The sequence below is a fragment of the Anabrus simplex genome, chromosome 9 (assembly GCF_040414725.1).
Source record: "Anabrus simplex isolate iqAnaSimp1 chromosome 9, ASM4041472v1, whole genome shotgun sequence".
In the NCBI taxonomy this organism is placed as follows: Eukaryota; Metazoa; Arthropoda; class Insecta; order Orthoptera; family Tettigoniidae; genus Anabrus; species Anabrus simplex.
Genome location: NC_090273.1, coordinates 98488133 through 98508988, shown reverse-complemented (window position 1 = coordinate 98508988; position 20856 = coordinate 98488133). Strand labels below are relative to the sequence as shown.

The following is a 20856-nucleotide window of genomic DNA, read 5'->3' as shown; positions in this document are numbered from 1 at the left end:
GAGAGCTGCATACTATAGTATGATTCACAGAGCATATAACATTCCACTTTCAAAGGAAAATCTAAATAAAGAACTAAACACAATCCATGAAATAGCAAAACAAAACGGATATAAAAGAGAAATGATAAAACCGGATCATCAACAAAGTCAAAAACCAACCTAAAACCAAGTTAACCAGAATCACCAAAAATAAAAAAGAATATGCACTGTTCACTTACAACAATAACCATATACATCCCATAACAAATATCTTCAAAAAACAAGGCCTAAAAATAGCATATAAAACTGCACGCAATAACACCAACATACTATACAATTCCAAATCAGTTAACATAAATAAATACAATCACTCAGGAGTCTACCGCCTCAAATGCAACGACTGCCGAGCCAGCTATGTAGGGCTTACTGGTAGAAGTTTTTTAATACGATATAATGAACATGTCAACGCCGTCAAACACAGACATTTCTCAGCAATGGGTCAGCACATTGACGATCAAAAACATAATTTCACGGACATTAAGAACGACATGCAAATCCTCAATATGAATCCAAAAAGTCCCTTGCTCAGCATAATAGAAGAATTTTACATAAATTTAGACAAATACGTGAACCCGAACTCCAACCTAAATGAAAGTATAGACAGAAACAATATTCTTTTTCATGCAGTAATTCCCTTATTAAAAGATTTCTACATCAAAAGAATAAGCAAACAAAAATCTACATGTTCAAATCAACCGCCCCAAGACTTCCTCCCCTCTAACCCCACTCCCATCACTAACACTCCACCCATCCCCCCAAACCTCCCCTCTACCGCCGCTAACTACAATCTCAGAGCAACACGTATCAGATCCCAACAGGCAGCTACAAAGAATGCACGGTTCCAACACCTTACGTAAGTAAAACGACATACGATTTACTATTACACTTTCATACCACACCATTATCACACTCATTATTTCTATTTCCAGATACTGTACCTTGTTTTTACAACATATACGCTTCCACGATAAAATCAACGTGCATCAAGACGCATAATTTCAACACATTCTGACAAATGTCACCAGCCAGAAACATCACGACATACGGATGGAAAACATGCTCCATTAATATTTCTAATAACTCCAATATTAGTAGCTGCCTAATATATCTCTAGATATACATCTAAGCATTACCCGATCTACAGCGGATTATTAAAATGCTAACTGTTTTGTACATATAAATATTTTTACGGACCCATTTTACTAGAATACTATATCTTAGACTGTTATGAAAATTCGCCAACCCCATTTGTTCCAAAACAATGTACATGTTGCACCACATATCAATAACATTAATGTAATGTGTTTTTAACCAGGCATATATGACATACATATACCACTGTTTTAGCTATATGTCCATTTTGACAGCATTATTTAATGCCTATGCTAAGCAAATAGTTTTCATTTAAAATTTTAACCTTATACTAAGACTCAATCAGGAGTAACAGGCTTTACAAACTGATTTTAGCATCTTAGATATATGCCAGTAAGGTGTTGCATTGATATTCTAGTCAAAAGTGTTCAAACCAATGTCTTAATCAATAGCCAATTTGTGTAATTTGTGAACCAACTTTAAATGTACATTGTTAAACTTGCCACGGTTGAGTTGCACAAATGTGTGTATATTCCACATTGTATAACCTAAAAATTGGATGGTGGTAGCATGAAAAATAATATGTGTCTTCATGGATTATGCACACTAGTCAATCATGTACCAGACATACCAACATTAATGATCGGTTCAAATCAATTTAAGCTTTTACCACTACGTCCATTTTAACAGCATTATTTAATGCCTATACTAAGCAAATAGTTTTCATTTAAAATATTAACCTTATACTAAGACTCAATCAAGAGTAACAGCCTTTACAAACTGATTTTAGCATCTAAGATATATGCCAATAAGGTGTCACATTGATATTCTAGTCAAAAGTGTTCAAACCAATGTCCTAATCAATAGCCAATGTGTAATTTATGAACCAACTTTAAATGTACATTGTTAAACTTGCCACTGTTGAGTTGCATAAATGCATGTATATTCCACATTGTATAACCTACCAACATTAATGATCGGTTCAATTAATTTAAGCTTTTACCACTACATGTGATGTTTTTGTAAACAATACATTTTTAACGCTTGTCAACTGAGGATGACCCCCTAGGGGTCGAAACTAGTCTTGACTATATTTACCTGCTTAATGTAAAATAAATTTGTATTGATAAGGTGGAAACTCATATACATATTGTTTTTTGTAAAGTAAATGCACAAAAGTATCGAATTCTATTTTTTATCACACCCACAGTTAGCTCATTACCAGACAAAACTTCGTCCCCATAATCACATCATAATTAGAGGCAGCCTCTTCTCGTAAGACACCAGTTTTGCAGGAACGGTTGCTGATTGTGGAGGATGACGCTTCCAGGCAGCCGAAATAAAGTTCATGGCTTGTAGCAAATGAATGGAGAGAGGTTCATTTTCTGCATCACTCAGTGTTATTAAATGTTGAACCAGCATTTTTCTATAATGCACTTTGAAATTTGCAATAATGCCCAAATCAAGTGGTTGTAGAACGCTGGTACAGTTAGGAGGGAAAAATTCCATTCGGATATTCTCCAGAACGATTTGAGGTGGATGTACTGCACATCGATCCATAAAATGAAGGATCTTCTGTTTCTTTTTCATTTTAATGTCCAGTTTTTTCAACCACTGTTCCATTGGATTCAACTTCCTTAGGTTTTATTTTTGCACCCTTAAAACACCTCGGATTCTTCGATTTTCTTATCACAAGTGGAGGAAGTTTGTCAGATCCACCTGCACAGGTGGCGAGAAGTACTGTTACACGAATTTTATTTTTCTACCCTCCATGGCATGAGTCACCTTTTTCAGCTAATGTCTAATTAGGAAGGAGAGTGTAGAATAGGCCGGTCTCATCACAGTTGTAGATGTTTGGAGGCTGATACTCGCTTACGATACCCGGCAGAACCTTCACTTTCCAGTGTTGCACCGTGACGTCGTCTGCAGATTTTGAGTCACCGCAAATTGTTCTCCCTGTAATTCCATGACGATATTTAAATCCTTGCAACCATCCCGATGAAGCCTGAAAGCAGCAGTGATACTCATCATTTTAGCTAAATATATCGCCTTTGCCTTCAGCATGTCTGCACTAATTGGTAGAGCTGCAGCCCGCTTTTGCTGGAACCATGCGAAAAGTGCTTTCTCCAAATCTACGTACCATCCTTCTTGCTGACGGCTGCGCTTTGCTGATTTTGAACACAGTTTTAAGAACTCATCCAAAATAGCGTTTCTTTTACCGATGACTGTACATAGCGTGGTATAAGCAATGCCTAAGTCTGAAGCGATTTCAGTTTTCGTTTTGTGTGGATAACCGTCCACTTTTCCCTTTTCTTTTCTCCATGGCTAATCAAAAGCAACTACTGTTCAACAATAAACATCAGATACCGGTATCGTGGACATTTTATTATCCGTTGTTCCCACGAAAGAAATTCTCGTATTCAGACAAATTTACTGTACTTTCTTTTGTTTACGCACCAAAACCGCCCATTTTGCTTACAATGTACCTTAATCTTTGGCGGCGTGTTAAAAACGACGAAGGTAGAGGAGGAGCGAAGGGGGCTCGTCTTTGTTAAGCCGCCAGTAAGTAAGGGTCAACAATGTCACTCGGCGAAACTCTCTGTTCTATTTTAGCACCGAAACCCGATCGCTCTATTTCCGCCTATGCCGACAAAGAGGGAACTTCGTAAATACAGTAGTTTCTTTTTAAAAAGCACATTCTCATTACAATTACGCAAAACTCAGTTATATTTCACTGGCACTTAATGCGTATAACAGCGAATTACGTAGAAACGGGTTACGTATAAATAAGATTTAATTAACACGCTTTTAAATTATATTTTGCCGGGACCTAAAGGAAATTACGTACAAATACGAATTACGTAGAACAGAGTTACGTATAAAGCAGGTTTAACTGTATTATCAGAGCCTAGAACACTTTCATTTTTTGTAGAAAGACTGTTCGCGTATCGTCATAACAGACTGTATTTTAAGGGCCGCTTCACAATAGGTGACTGGAATCGGCGACCAGCCGCCCGTGCTTGAGAAACATTGTTTTAAATGGAGCTCTTCACACTGGGCGACCCAGTCGCCGAGTTACAGACAGAAGCTCGGCTTGCAGTAGCTTACTCCCGCTACCGGTCGCCGAGGCAGATTCCGCAACCCAGGCTGGCGAGATCTGGTGAACCATTGTTTTGTATTGGAGTCTTCACACTAGGCGACTGTGTAGCCCAGCTACTCGTCCTCTTTGCGTTCCATTCAAAACACCCTTCAGTGTCCTTGTGCATTTCAAGTTCCTTCCCGTATTGTATTGCGTTTCAGAATATTACAAACTGTACTAAATAAATATGTTACAATCAGTAGGAATGATTTAATTATATAAACTGAGCAGCGTCCATCTGGAACTTAAACTGTGACGAATAGGCTATAGTAATGAAGTTGAGAAGAGAAATACATGGTATGAAGTAATGCTACAGTTTTTCAGCGACTTTAAAGAAAGAACATCCCAGGAAAGGAACGAGCTTTGTAATTAAAATATTACAAATATAAGCGACAACACTTATTAAATATTCAATATAAATGAGATTTTGCTGTCCGAACTTTTTGGCTGTATGCTCAGCACAGCGTCCTTTGGTCCAGAGGGTCCTGGTTCAATTTCCGAACGAGTCGGGATTTTAAAATTTGCTTTAGGTAGCACCGAGACAAACGTTTAATGGCGACGAGGGTACAGGAAAGGGATATGAGTGGGAAGGAAGCGACTGTACCCTTAATTAAAGTACAGCCCTAGCATTTGCCTGGTGTGAAAATGGGAAACCACGGATAACCTTTTTCAGGACTCCCTATAGTAGAGTTCGAACTCACTATCTCCCGAACGCAAGATGATAGCTCCGGGGCATAAACCGCGCGGCCGTTTGCTCGGTCGGGGATTTTAATCTCGTATGGTGCCTCTGCCTCGGGGACTGGGTGCTTTTGTTCGTCTATACACACCACACGCAATAGTAAATACATTGCTCCGTAAAATTGGGTCAGATGCAGACCTCGTTTGGGAAAAAGTCCGGCAGAATAGAAAGATAATGGAGAAGATTTTGCCAATACAAGGGCAGGCAGGAAATTTTTTATTATTAAGTTGTGAGAGAACGATATTTAAGGCACTTTGTTGCGAGCGTTCTTGATTTTACTTTTAAAATGAAGGTTGAAGGGAATCAACCAACAATTTTCAAAATGAGGCTGTACAAACAACTATAGTACCGTCTTCTCAGTAGTCTACACAGAAAAGTAACTGAGAAGACTATTAAAAAAACTTACAAAGCTTTCATTCTTTCTTCTCTTCAATAATAAGAGCAGCAAGAGACACTCCTCTGCCAGAGAACTCGTTATAAAAACTGTCACTAGGCCAGGGAAGGCGGCTAAGTAGCACGGCCGGCTACCACACGGTGACACGGAATTCACCTGAGCTACTCTGTAGCCGATTCCTGTCGCCTAGTGTGAAGCGGCCCTAAAACAATGCGTGTGGACAAACTGTATAATGAACTTCGTAATCAGTGATAGTGTGAAGTATAGGACTCATACATGAATAATTGTAGAACTGTGATAGTGAAGTAACATTACGAGATATTACAAGAGCCATTTATTTATTTGTTTGCTATGAAGGTGAGCCATAATACACTGTTCTTCAAATGAAAGTTATTTTGACCATACGAACAATGAGCAGTAAGTGTCTAGATGAACTGTGCAGTGAAGTGTATTTCTCATTGCAGAACTTTCATAAACAGTGTAATTACTGACAAAGAACATTAAAAGTTCACCTAATTAATATTTTTCTTGGAAAATTAACGTTTTAAAACTCTTCAAATCAAGACAGACTTTCAAATAACAGTGTGCTCTCGTATATTCTCATTTATTGGAACTTAGAAATATCAATTGAGTGCATTATTCGTAGTGGAAGAGTATCATAAACTCTGAATTTACAATATTTTCCTAAAGTGTACAATAATTTACAAGAGTAGGACGATACTCAGAACTTTATATAAGAAGACTAGATTTGATTTCAAGTGTTTTCATATTTGAGTTTGATGTGCTCTCGAGAAGGAATTACCAAATTTACTTTATTAAATTCATGTAGAAAGTGTAATCTGAAATCGCAAGTGTCAATAGAAAGACTTTAGGATTTCTTATTTACTTCTTTAATTTATGCCATGAAAGTTATAATGGACATAACAGAGATATTATTCAGTTGAATTTCACTTGAATTTCGATATTCTGTTGTTGAAATTGGAATTTATTTTCTATTAAAAATTTATGATTCGGCGACATAATAGGGTGGCCTTCCAGAGATTGAATAAAGGAAAGAAAAGAAAAGATATATCTATTATTTCGCCTTGGATCCTCCCTCTCTGTACCATCCCCTAAGGACTAGGTATCCCTTTGAAAGACCTCATGCTCTTTAAAACCAACTTTTCCTGGTATAATATATATAAGATGAATACAATATATATAGGAACACTTAATGCACATGAACGTTCGTGTCTTGCGTGTTGTTCAATTCATCGGTTGACTTCTGTGTTCAAGTCTTATTTACATAGTTGTACACTTGGTTGCTATTCCTGGAGTTTAAATATGATATGATTTGCTTGTAAAATTGTCACATTGTATGAATAAAAGATTCTGTCTTCATGTATATACAAAGAATAAAACACTTTCCAAGTTTAAAAAAGGGTGCCAGACGTATGGAATAGAATTAGGCTAAAATATGTTCAGCTCTGCTGTGTGTTGAATCTTGTTGCTTTATGTTAAAATCAAATATGTTGTCCTGTGACGTCCATAAAATTTGGGTGACATAGGGTTCAAAGTAGTGGCTCCTTTCCCATTTGTAACTGTGCAGTGTTATATTATCTGTGGAAGATAAGATTGAGCTATGAGTGATATTTTATGTTGGAGGAATGTCTAAGGGTTGTGTGTGCTAATTTGAATATGTACTTACTGTTATTGGTGTGGCTGAGTTGTGTTTGATATGCAAGCTTGTTGTGTACTACTTCGTGTTCTTCTTGGGCTCATACTAGCTGCGGTGAGGGGAAGGGAAGGAGGGGTAGGGAGAGTTGCTGTTGTTGGGGTGGAGCTAGGTGTGTTGTTTGATGTCTCTCTGTTGCGTGTCGTGTTCTGTTTATTGATTATCTTAAGGTAAGAGTTTTTTAGGGCGGGGATAACTGTATTGAATATGATATTAGTTTTTTTTGTAATTTCATTTATGTTGTAATTTGGATTCATATACTGATCTACAGTGATGTAAAATTCTTCTGTTATGTTGGGGTTTATATTCAGGATTTGCATGTCGTTCTCGATGTTTGTGAAACTGTGTTTATAGTCTTCGACATGTTGGCCTATTGAGGAAAAATGATTGTGTTTTACCGCATTTGTGTGTTCATTATATCAGGCTAGGAAGTTTCTACCGGTACGTCCGACATAGCTTGTCTCACAGTTATTGTATTTGATACGGTATACCCCTGAGTGGTTGTATTTGTTGTTGCTGTTGATTGTCCTGACGTGTATGATGATGGTCCTGTTGTGTGTAGTTTTAAATGCTATTCTTAAGTTATGTTTTTTTAAACGTTGGTTATGGGGTATATGCGTACATTATTGAAGGTGAATAGTGCGTAATCTTTCTTGGATTTGTCTGCTTTTGTTAATTTGGTTTTGGGTTGGGATTTATTTTGTGAATGATTTTGTTGACCATTTCTTTCTTCTATCCATTGTTTTCAGCTATGTCATGAATTAGTTGTAATTTTTTGTTTCAATCTTTTGTTAACGGTATATTGAATGCTCTGTGTATCATGCTGTAGTAAGCTGCTTTATTGTGTGTGTTGGGGTGGACGGAATCTATTTTGATTGTATTTGAGGTATGCGTGGGTTTTCTGAATATTTTGTAAGAAAGGGGGTCTTTATGTCTGGTTATCGTTATGTCCAAGTAGTTCAGATTGCGATTGTTATCAGTTTCCGCGGTAAATTTTATACGGGGGTCTATTGTGTTGAGTTTATCTAATATATTGGTTTCATTTGTGGATCTATTGTCGATGATGACGAAAATGTCATCAACAAATCTACACCAAAAAAAAAAAATTGTCTATTTTACTAACTGATGTGTGCTCTAAATGATCTATGTAAATTTAGGCGAGTATACCAGAGGCAGGAGATCCCATTGGTAAGCCTTGTTGCTGATAAATAGTATCATGAAATTTAAAGTAGTTGTTACTAATGGCAACATCAAGTAATTTAATGAACTCTTCTATTTCTAAAGTGCTTAGAGTGCTGAGACTTTTTAGATTGGATTCAATGATTTTTATTGTTCGTTTTGTGGGAATGTTGGGATACATGTTTATAATGTCAAATGATGCGAGAATGTGGTATTGTTCAATCTTTAATCCTTTCGTTCTATTACAGAAATCTAGTGAATTCCGTACTATTTTATTAGCTGAGAATACGTAGTGCTTTTTGAGGAATCTTTGAATAAAATGCGAGAGTTTATAGGTTGGGCTTGCGCTGTAGTTAATAATAGGTCTCATTAGTATGTGTTCTTTATGTATTTTGGGATAAGCTTTAGCAGTTGGTATTTGAGGATTCATTACTATAAGTTTAGAGGATTCTACTTCAGTTAAAAGAAAGTGTGTATCACTCATAGCTCAATCTTATCTTCCACAGATAATATAACATCACTGCACAGCTACTGTGCACTGCATTGAACCCAATGTCACCCAAATTTTATGGACGTCACAGGACAACTTATTTGATTTTAGCATAAAGCAACAAGATTCAACACACAGCAGAGCTGAACATATTTTAGCCTAATTCTAATCCATACGTCTGAACCCTTTTTAAAACTTGGAAAGTGTTTTATTCTTTGTATATACATGAAGACAAAATCTTTTATTCATACAACGTGACAATTTCACAAGCAAATCATATCATTTAAACTCCATGAATAGCAACCAAGTGTACAACTATGTAAATAAGACTTGAACACAGAAGTCAACCGATGAATTGAACAACACGCAAGACACGAACGTTCATGTGCATGAAGTGTTCCTATATATATTGTATTCATCTTTTATATATATATATATATATATATATATATATATATATATCTCTATCAAAAAGTTATTTTTAAGCCGACATATGTTTTATAAACTAATTGTAAGACCTAAAACATATCATTTTAGACATACAATTGCATTGTCGCACATAGCGACATGTCAGGTCCCGTTTCGACATGCCCCATTTGGATGTGACCAAATGTTTGTCATATGGCATTCCCTAGACAATGTAATCTTAATTATAGCTTCATGACAGATGTGAATGTATGGTTCAGCTGAAGATGACCCTATGCAAGGGGTCGAAACCGGTCCTGTAGCATATTAAGTGCAATAAATAAGTATTGATAGGTGGAAGTCCTTTCCTATTTCTAATTGTGTAATTCGTCAATACGGAAATGAAGATCATAGATTACAATACTGTCACTCCTTTCATCATAGGATATATAATTTAATAATTATTACTCCTTTCAACACGTAGCTCAAGGATCCGGCTAACAGATGGCGTTCAAATCTAAAAATCAATATCTCTTGCCCTTCCGCCTTTACTCTCTTGTAGTGTAAAATTTTATCATGCGACGTAAGGTATGGTTTCCTGGAGAGCATCACATACATATAAAGAATAGAATCTGTATTTCAAACAAATTACTTTATTATAATCAATTTAAATCATTAGGAAATTGAACATTAGTTATTATAAGACTTACTTGGTTGTTTTGTTAATAGGCTGATACTCCCTTCCCAAATTCCAGAATTCATTCAAAAAAATAACTGGTTTGTACCGATCACCTCCTGGCAAGAATTCAATATCTGAAATTTCAAAAAGTGATAATATAGCACAGAAGGATGACTTATTTCTGTAAGTCCACAAAGAATACAAGAGACTTACATTCATCCAACGGTGGAGGAACCGATCCCTGAACCCAATTGGTCTGGTCAGTCACCAAATTAATAGTAAGATTTGGGTGCCAATGAGAAATTATTTCTTCTTTCATGGTTTCAGCTTTCTGTAAATGTTACAATCGTTAAAGATCTGTACCAGGAAAATGTAGAATAACAAGCAACATGCTCATGCTAAGAAAGGGAAAGCAGAGAGAAAAGGAAAAGCAGAACTCTAAAATTATGTAAAGCCAAAAATATTTCCTGTTTTGTAGAAATCTGCTCTATAAAGTGGCTGTCACATGTTAATATCAAGGTAGGCCATTTTTCTTTTACCACCAGTAAAATAAAATATAGAAAAATTCTAAACAAAAGTGTACAACATATCCCTTCTATGGAATAGAATACCGTATCTCCTTGCATAATTAAAGCATCCAATTTCTTTTGTTTAAAGTGAGGAAAAAGAAATGTTCGGGTATTTGACGCACTCACTTTCTCGACGATTCATTACGCAGTTCCAGATGCTTTTTTTTTTTTTGCCATTTTGGATTCGGAGAAATACAGTATCACTCCAGAGGTTTCTGTGGCAAAAACACTTCAGTTCTCTTCTTCACACGGCCTCAACTAACCTAACCGTATATGTATCATGAAAACATATTTCAAACGCATGTAGAGAAATAACCTCCTCGCGAAAAATTTACATTTAAATAGCCATTCCGAAATTTAACTAGACGCAAGAAGATATGAAATATCCTGCCATATCTTGAGGTGTATCACATTCTTACTTAATTTCCGTATATAACATTAAAATTAAGATACAGTGGGTCATCTTAATATTCGGACAACACAGATAATGGAATGTTTCCTGACATAATGCGTTCGCAAACAAATGTATATACAACAAACACATGTCCAACATTTCATGAGTATATACCCCACGTATCACAACAAAATTAAATGTCAGCCGAATTGGTGAAGTGTTCTGATAGTGATAGAAAAGGAAATCATGAGATACTACACATCACTTTATTATTCGGACACATTGTCGTTACTCCATTTGCACGTGACTACCTTACCCAATTGCAACAAGGGAGAAACGTAAAGAGTAGGATACGTTTCCCTGAACTTTACTGCAGAAACACGTTTGAACAGCGCCAACTGGTTATTTTCCACGATGCAAAGGGGTGTAGTTGCAGAGATATTGTGTAAATGTTGTGTTTGTGTATGAGTAATAGTACTGCCAATGACACTGTACGGCGATTTAAAGAAGAGGACAGGATTGTGTCTATACCGCAAAACGAGTCAACTGAAAAACCTAACTGATCGTGGGGAGAGACTTCTCTTATGAAAAATAGGGAACGATCCTAAACTGAATGTGCCACAACTTGCACGGGAATTAGAAGAGGAAGCTGGTAAATCAGTGCATCCTGAAACTGTGTGCAGGATTCCTCAAAAGGCCAGATTTAGCGGGAGGGTGTCGAGGAAAAAGCCATTATCAGTGAAGTGAACCGAAGGAAAAAACCGAAGTTTACCTTGCATTATGTACACAAGGACACAATGGTGGAAACGTGTTATTTTGTGATAAGAGCAAATTTAATATTTATGGATCAGATGGGAGGAGAATGGCTTGCTGCAAACCAAATGACCAATTAAAACCGAAACATTTGCAACCAACTGTCAGACATGGAGGCGGGAATGCAATGGTATGGGCGTGCTTTTCGTCTGCTGGAGTAGGTGAAATGTCGTTTATTGAACATACAATGGACCATAAACAGTATCTAGCTATCCTGAAGCAGAAATTACACCCAAGTGAAACAAAGCTTGGGATGAGGGACATTTTAAATTTCTATCAGCATAATGATCCCAAGCATAAAGCGTGGAATTTCCGAATGTGACTGTTGTTGAACTGCCTAAAGGTGCTTGGAACTCCACCCCGGATCCCAATCCCACTGAGAATTTATGGAGTGAACTTGAAAAGAGAGTGAAGAATTCCAGAATAACATCAAAGAAGGAAATGCAACGAAAACTGATACAACAATGGGCTAATACGAGCCCTAAGGACACGGAAAAGTTAGTTTGTTCTATGCCACAACGACAAAGCCGTGGCAATGCCACCAAGTACTAGATTGATTTGAGTTCCATGTTACGCTACAGTTTCGGTCATTATGATCCTTATATCCGAATATTAAAGTGGTTTTGTTACGTGATATAGTTATGACTTATTTTTTATCTACATGTCATTACTGTTCTGAGACACTTGTATTATTATGTAATCATATTGGAAACATTGGGGTTTTGTATTGTCAAACTTTCTTTTATGCATGTTTCAAAAAATACAAATATAATGTTCAGATTGTCACGTCGTAAGGTGTCCGAATATTAAGGTGACTCAGTGTATCGTTTAATTCAGTCTTTATTTTTAACGAGTTAACAACTGCTATCGGCCACGTTATTTAAGCATTTTTTTTTTGCTATGGGCTTTACGTCGCACTGACACAGATAGGTCTTTTGGTGACTATGGGATAGGAAAGACCTAGGAGTTGGAAGGAAGTGGGCGTGGCCTTAATTAAGGTACAGCCCCAGCATTTGTCTGGTGTGAAAATGGGAAACCACGGAAAACCATTTTCAGGGTTGCCGACAGTGGGATTCGAACCTACTATCTCCCGGATGCAAGCTCACAGCCGCGCGCCCCTACGCACACGGCCAACTCGCCCAGTGAGCATTTATTACGAAACTTGTTATCCTCTTTCATTTCGAATTTTCTTTAGAGAACAGCAGTCGACGGGTATTACTAATCAACTCCAAAATCACATTTGAATGTCGACGAGAGAACTCGCAAATACACAAAGTGAGAAAACTATACCGTATGGTACCGAAGAAGATCGATCGCATTTTGTTGCAAATGTTTCAGTTTTCTTATTCAAACAGCGTCACCTATCCTAACTTAACCGTACCAGACGTATGATGAAAACACACTTCAAGCGCCAGTAGAGAAATGATAACCTTCTTGTCATACATTTTCATAATAGCCTTTCCGTAATTTAACCAGATGTGAGAAAATTTAAACTAACTTCCGAAATCAAAATTAAGCACTCTGCCATATCTCGAGATGTATCCCAATCTTTCTTAATTGCAGTATTTAGCCTCAAAATTAAGCGGTCGTTTAGTCCGCCTTAATTTACGCATTTATTAAGAATATATGTTATCTTTCATTTCAAATTTTCTTTACGGAACAGCAGTCAACGGGTAATACTAATCGACTCTTGACATCGCCTTCGAATGTCGACGAGAGAACTCGCTAGTGCACATAGCGGGAAAACTATGCCGAAGGTAATCGATCGCATGCAATATCGTCGCTGGGTGGATAAATATAGGTAACGGAAAAAATAGCACGCGCTTAATCGCTCGTAATAACGGGTGCGTCAGTGATATGGCTCTTGCTGTAACCGAAGGACGATACACAGTTTAATAGGAATTTTGAAGGGACAGAAAAAAATCGTCGCTATTTCGGAGTTCTCGTTATATGCCGTACTCGCTATAACGGACTTCTACTGTAACTGCAAGGGTGGATCTGGACTTTGTGGAGCTTCCTCAAAATTTGCTTGAAGTTTAAATTCATACAGGTTACTTCTGTATCTTGGCTTAATTTAATCACACTGTCTATAAGAAATTGATCCTTTTCATTGTCAGACACCTAAAGGAATCCGTACCACAACATTTTATAATAAAATACTAGATTAGTGTTATACAAATGGCTGAAATTTAAAAATAAATCTCTGTGATTTCAAGGCATTTAAGTGTTGTGTTTTTCATGCCAGTGACTGTATATAAAGAACTGTGTCAAATAAAAAGGAAAGATACCTTAACTTCCTCTGGAGTAGCAGATGTCTCTCCTGTTAACAGATTGTGCGTTTTTGTATAACGAAGCCTTTTAAACTTGTTTAGTTGCTTTCTGTTATAGGATACTTGACTAGCAATGTATCGACCTTTACCAGCATGCGGATTCGGAGAAATTCCATGCTTCGTAAAATACACATGAAGAAAGAGGGATCCATTGTTCCGGACTCTCTAGAAAAGAATAAGGACACTGGTTATTGACAACATTCTGCTGAAGACACAGTACTACTTTTACATTAAATGCTGGTTAATTACAAATTATCCGATGCCAATTTCCTTCAGCCTACTATACAGGAAAAGTTCCCATTGTTAATCCGACATAAATTTTACTCTAACTGGTATTAAATTTATTACTTAGTGGTTTATTGCATGCAGGATATGTTGTTCTTCAAATATTTCAACAGTTTTGAAAACATTAATGGTTATGAATTTCATGTTTTTGGTCCGTATTGAACTGAGAATAATATATAATAATAATAACAAAATAAACGTTTCCACCTTTTCAATACTAAAATATATTCACAAAATTATAAATTACACGGTACTAGTTTCGACCCATCTAGGGGTCATCATCAGCCGTATTGGAGCAAAGATCACTTTTGGCGAAATCCTAAGAAAATGTTATTTTAAAGAATAACAAGTGAAATGAGATGTTATTATGGTAATAGTTAATAATACAAGGAATATACATACTAAGAGGTTTTTAACAAAGAATAAAGTATAAATGGGGTGTTGTAAAAATTATAATCATGGAAATCAGTAAGTTCTTGTATTGAAATGACATATATAAAATTATATATGGCTTAGGAAGAGGGCTTAAGGTGGGGCTGAAGGGTGCGGGAGAAAGTGTAATTGTCTTGGAAGAGTACCTTTGATTAAATTTAGGATTGAGTTTAGGTTGGCTGCATTATTGTTTCTGAGGAAAGTGATAAATAGATCGAAGAGTATGTTGGGTTTCTCTGAGATTTCATTGAGATTGTGACTGGCATTAAAGTATTGGTCTAGGTGTATGTAGTAATTTTCCATTATGTTGAGTAAAGGGCCCTTGTTTGCTAATACGAGGATGTCCATGTCTTGTTCAATATTGGTGAAATTATGGTTATAATCTTGCATGTTTTCAGCCATCGGCCAACTATTACTATTACCATAATAGCCATCGGCCAACACATGCAAGATTATAACCATAATTTCACCAATATTGAACAAGACATGGACATCCTCGTATTAGCAAACAAGGGCCCTTTACTCAACATAATGGAAAATTACTACATACACCTAGACCAATACTTTAATGCCAGTCACAATCTCAATGAAATCTCAGAGAAACCCAACATACTCTTCGATCTATTTATCACTTTCCTCAGAAACAATAATGCAGCCAACCTAAACTCAATCCTAAATTTAATCAAAGGTACTCTTCCAAGACAATTACACTTTCTCCCGCACCCTTCAGCCCCACCTTAAGCCCTCTTCCTAAGCCATATATAATTTTATATATGTCATTTCAATACAAGAACTTACTGATTTCCATGATTATAATTTTTACAACACCCCATTTATACTTTATTCTTTGTTAAAAACCTCTTAGTATGTATATTCCTTGTATTATTAACTATTACCATAATAACATCTCATTTCACTTGTTATTCTTTAAAATAACATTTTCTTAGGATTTCGCCAAAAGTGATCTTTGCTCCAATACGGCTGATGATGACCCCTAGATGGGTCGAAACTAGTACCGTGTAATTTATAATTTTGTGAATATATTTTAGTATTGAAAAGGTGGAAACGTTTACACTGTTATTATTATTACTTATATATTAGATTTGAAAACAGCCTTGAAAAGGGCTCCCAGGAATTTGAATTTGTAGACCCTCCTGTATGGCCGATTTCTGCCCAGTTGCTGAGCAACTTGACCTTGCACTCCAGTCAGTATGAGGTAATTCATCTTCGCTTTGTTTATGAGCAGGCCAAATCTGCTCTGGTTATTTGTATCAACTCCTCAGAGCTAGCGAGTAAACAGGTATCGTCTGCATACACTAAGTGCACCAGATTCTTCCCTTCGACTCTGATCCCTTTGAATTTCTCTCGGAAAGTCTCACACGTGATTTTTTCACGGGAAAAATTGAACATGGTGAAATAACCTGTCTCCTTGTCTGAGACCCATCACAATCTTGAAGCCCTCTGTTACTTTGTTTCCTATCATCACCTTTCTCTTTGTTTTTTGCTAGTGGATTTATGTCATACTAACACATTAAAGGTTTTCAGTGAAGAGAGGACTGGAAAGGGTTATTCCACAAAAGTATGGTCTTGTACATTACAAGTAAATTCTCTAGTAACTAGTACAAATACCAGAGTTTGTTCCACAAAAGAATTTTCTACAGTTGTACTTTACTACTCCATACTTACAAATTGCCAGTGAATTTTTATAGGTATGTTCCACAAAAGTACTAGTACTTGTAATTTACTAGTGAATTGGGAACTATTCCCTACCAGTGAAAGGACAATAATATATAAATGTACTAGTGCTATTTAAATATACTAATTTCAGATACATTTTGATAAATATGTGGTCTAGCAGAAGTGATAGTGATGGTAATGAAAATGAAAACTACCGTCTGTATAGGGAAAGAATAAACTTCCAGTTTAACACTATCTGAATACAATGAGAGTTTTAGGTTAAGCACAATACAAGTGGAAGAACTTTTGATGGATATTTATCATAGGTTGAGGTTAAGCACAATACAAGTGGAAGAACTTTTGATGGATATTTATCACAGGTTGAAACATCCTACGAACAGAAATAAATCTCTCTGCTAAACAACAGTTAGGCCTACTAACAACACTGCTTTGGCTAGGAAATTGTGGTCAGTACCATAGTATTGCACATATGCATGGGATGGCAAAATCTTCGGTCTGTAGGTCAATACATTCTATAGTAGCTGCAATAAATATAAAATTTCCTCAAATTGTTCCCTGACCTGGAAATACTGAACAAACATGTTCCAAGAAGGACATTCCTGGAATCATTAATTCCAATAATTAATCCAACTTTTCCCCCTCAAAAGCTCCATGAGCTTTTCCAAATCAAATATTTCCATCCAACCCTTTATTTTGTCTTGTTTTTTCAGACTCTCGCTGAATGCACCGAAATTAATATCTTTCCTTCTTTCTATTTCCTTCAAAATGAATAACTTCCTTTCCTTGACACCATTTTAACAATTCATGCAGAGTGTGCAATTTTGTAACAAGTTGGGCGGCCAAATGTCGTCATTAGCGGCATCCGATTCCAAATGACAGACCAAGGTGGATATGTCAGACTATCGTGGAACATATGCGAGGATCGCGGAAGAACAGAATGGGTGATAATAACGGAGTAATTTCCTATCATGAAAGAAATAAACTGAAAAATAACATTGTAGCATTGAGAAATTCACAGAAATATTAGAGTTCTTTGAATCTTTGCTACATAACTTAACTTAAAATACGATATTAAGATTAATGAGGCAAGCATAACCTAATTCAACGAAAGGAATATGAAGATAAACAGCTGATTCATGCTATGACGTAGTATATTTATTGATATGTTGTCACTTGTAAAACTTGTAACAATTCACTAGTAATATACAAGAGACTATCAATCTTTTGTGGAACAGAAATGTACAACTCCATACATTACAAGAACCCACACTAGTAACTTGTAATGTACAAGACCATACTTTTGTGGAATAGGCCCCAGGGAAAACCTCTTCAGGGCTGCCGACTGTGCATTTCATTTGGGCCGATCCTTATTAGGTTAATGAGTTTCTTGGCCATCCCAAACTCTGAGGCAAAACGAACAGACTCTCACGGTGTATGTATTGGTAAGCCTTCTGAAATCTACAAATAACACATGCAGTTCTTTACCATATTCTCTCAGTTTTTCAGTAAGCTGTAGGATAACAAAGATGTGATTACTGTCAACCAGCCTGGCCAGAAACCGCTTTTGCATTTACCAAATTACTGATTCTGGTAAGAGAATTCTGCCTATGGGGGAGTTGTGCAGGATTTTGTAGCAGACTTCAGGAAGGGCAATTCCTTGATAGTTATTGTATTTCAATTTGTCATCCTTATGGATCAGACAGATCAGAGCTGTTTTCCATTCTGCTGGTAGCTCTTCCTTTGTCCAGACTGTAACAGCCATCATATTCATTCTTGAAGTTTCTATCCCCCTTTCTCAATCATCTCTGCCTCTATTCCATCCTCACCTTGGTTCATATTATTCTTAAGCTGTATGATTTGGGTCTTGATCTCATCTAAGGTTGGTGCGGGGTGTAATACGAGTTGGTTGTGGTTGGGAACTGGAACTCTAATAACAATATTTCAGGTTCATCATCACATTTGAGGAACTGGTCGAAGTACTTGTTCCATCTTTTGGTGGTCACTATCGTTGGTCAAGATTGAACTTCAGAGTCTTTGACAAACTTCTGTCAGGCCTGGTATCTTCTGCTAAAGCACTTCACGTTTTGGTACATTTCTCTGGCCCTATTTCCTCAAAAATCTGCTTCTGCCTCAACGATAATGTAATTAAAAAACTTCCCCTTTGCTCTTCGAACCTCCTCAAATCGTGCTTTATCCTGCACCAGATATGTCTCCTCCTGCCATTTCTTCATGGCTCCATTCCTAAGCATCTGCGCAATCCTTTCTAAACCAGATCTTCTTGCCTACTATGTCTCCCTTGATAATGTCCTCTGCTGTGTCAATCACTGTGTCCAGGACGTTTCCCCATATGTTCAGGGTCTTAGCTTACATCCAGTCACCTGAGTGCTCCAAAGCAGATGGTAAGCTGCAGCTGATATTATCATTACTGCTTTATCTTTGAACCTTTAAACACTATATCTCACAATCTTCTTTAAATTAGCACCAGTACTACCTTTATACTGTATCTTACTGTATCTCTAAGTGTCCTGTGACCAGAAAGAGGTCATTTTAACTTTCCGCACCCCGCGCTGACTTAACGTCAGACACCCAGCTCTTAGCTATTATATCTATGGTAATGTGGTCAAACTGATTTATTGTCCTATCTGGTGGCCTAGTTTATATAGGCTATGTCTTCCTTACATGACTTAGAATATTTGCTCTTTCATGGGAGCATGGCAGCTTGTTATGCATCATGCTCACAGAGATTCTCACGCTGACAGAATCAAAATTTGGAATGTTAGTCACCAAGATCTCGATACCTAATGGTATTGGTGCATCCTCGTTCATAGATCACATAACATCAATGCTGCCCGAATCCTCCAACCAGAATTCTTCCAATGCAACCAGATCCAATTTGTATTTCTGGATTTCTTTGACCACATTGGCTGCAGCCCCTACCTTGCGTACACTCTCTCATTCCAGGTTCCAGATCATAAACCGAACTGTATACCATTCCTTTGTCAACATCATAATATAGTTTTAGGTTAAAATTCTTGACGACCCAGCAAGGAATTTAACCCGGGACCCTCTGGACAAAAGGCCAGCATGGTAACCATTTAGCCAAAGAGTTGGGCATCTACTAATAATAGTAGTTTTATAGCAATTTGCTTCACAATGTTAAGCACCAAGTCTTACCAGGAAATTGTTCAACACTATTACATAACTGAAAAATAATGTAATCTATAATCCTGCAGTAAAAATTCCAGACTATCAAGAACATAGAGAAAAATATTTACCTCTGATGCTTGGATTGTTGTGCTTTGCATGTAACTGCCATCACCATCCGGGCCTCCATCCCAATCCCCATATGTAAGCCTCGATATACTCCATATTAAGGCTTTGTGGTTGTCGAAATCCTTAAATTCGTCATCCTCAGATAAATAGACATACATATCCTGCAAACAAAAGAAAGGTCAATGATCAGATCATGAAAGAGGATACTGGTAATAACAATGTATGTTGAACACGCTGAGTTACTGCGATACAAGGGTCATCTTAAGAGAAGTAAACAGCTTCATGTTTCCATTTGGGCTGTTAGTTTAAAGCAGGCCAGTGAAAATTCTGCAAAAGAGAACAGGGGCATACTTTGTTATGAGATGATTTTTTTTTTTTTGCTACGGGCTTTACGTCGCACCGACACAGATAGGTCTTATGGCGACGATGGGATAGGAAAGGCTTGGGAGTTGGAAGGAAGTGGCCGTGGCCTTAATTAAGGTACAGCCCCAGCATTTGCCTGGTGTGAAAATGGGAAACCACGGAAAACCATTTTCAGGGCTGCCGATAGTGGGATTCGAACCTACTATCTCCCGGATGCAAGCTCACAGCCGCGCGCCTCTACACGCACGGCCAACTCGCCCGGTTTATGAGATGGTGATGACCAAGCCGAGTATATTCTGATCCACGTCCCCACTTCCTTGCACAGTGTTTTGCTGCTATACGCAATGGTGCAGCTATCCAGTCCATTTTCCTTTTCTCTTCCACCACTTCCAGCTCAAGCCTTCTGAAAGCACTGACACTACTTGCTATTTCTTCATACATCTTATCACTTCTTAATTATGGATATGGGCAACAACAGAAGTAGTAATAACTGTACTGGCCAAAATATAAGATTATGTTTTAACGTTAAAATATGTTTATAAAATCGTAGTTGTCTTAGATATACAGTGTAACATTTAATAGAACTTACAGTATCTTCGTGAAGGTCTATTTGTACCTATCCCCAACCGTACTGGTTTGTTCAATGGTATTTGCCATGTGTATCGCAACCAAGCTGAAGATCACAAACACAAATTTCTTGAGCTTTGCTTGGCGTCATCGTTTTAATGCATGCACTTTGTCACTATTACAGTTATGACAGGTCGCATGGAAAGGAAAGTGCCTTTTTCATCTCAGTTAAATAAAGGCAAGAGGAGGAAACAATACAAAC

The 20856-nt window shown here is 37.1% G+C and overlaps 1 protein-coding gene across 1 annotated transcript in view; it reads right to left on the bottom strand.

Annotated features, from left to right (window-relative positions):
• The window catches only part of LOC136881233 (putative lipid scramblase CLPTM1), an 86036-nt gene that overhangs the window by 58884 nt on the left and 6296 nt on the right, over positions 1 to 20856 (bottom strand). Inside the window, exons 3-6 of the mRNA XM_067153972.2 lie at positions 19667 to 19825; positions 13935 to 14141; positions 10084 to 10201; positions 9902 to 10004 (exon numbers count right to left, since the gene is read on the bottom strand). Of these exons, the coding sequence (XP_067010073.2) occupies positions 9902 to 10004; positions 10084 to 10201; positions 13935 to 14141; positions 19667 to 19825 (587 nt within the window). The remainder of the gene's footprint in view (positions 1 to 9901; positions 10005 to 10083; positions 10202 to 13934; positions 14142 to 19666; positions 19826 to 20856) is intronic.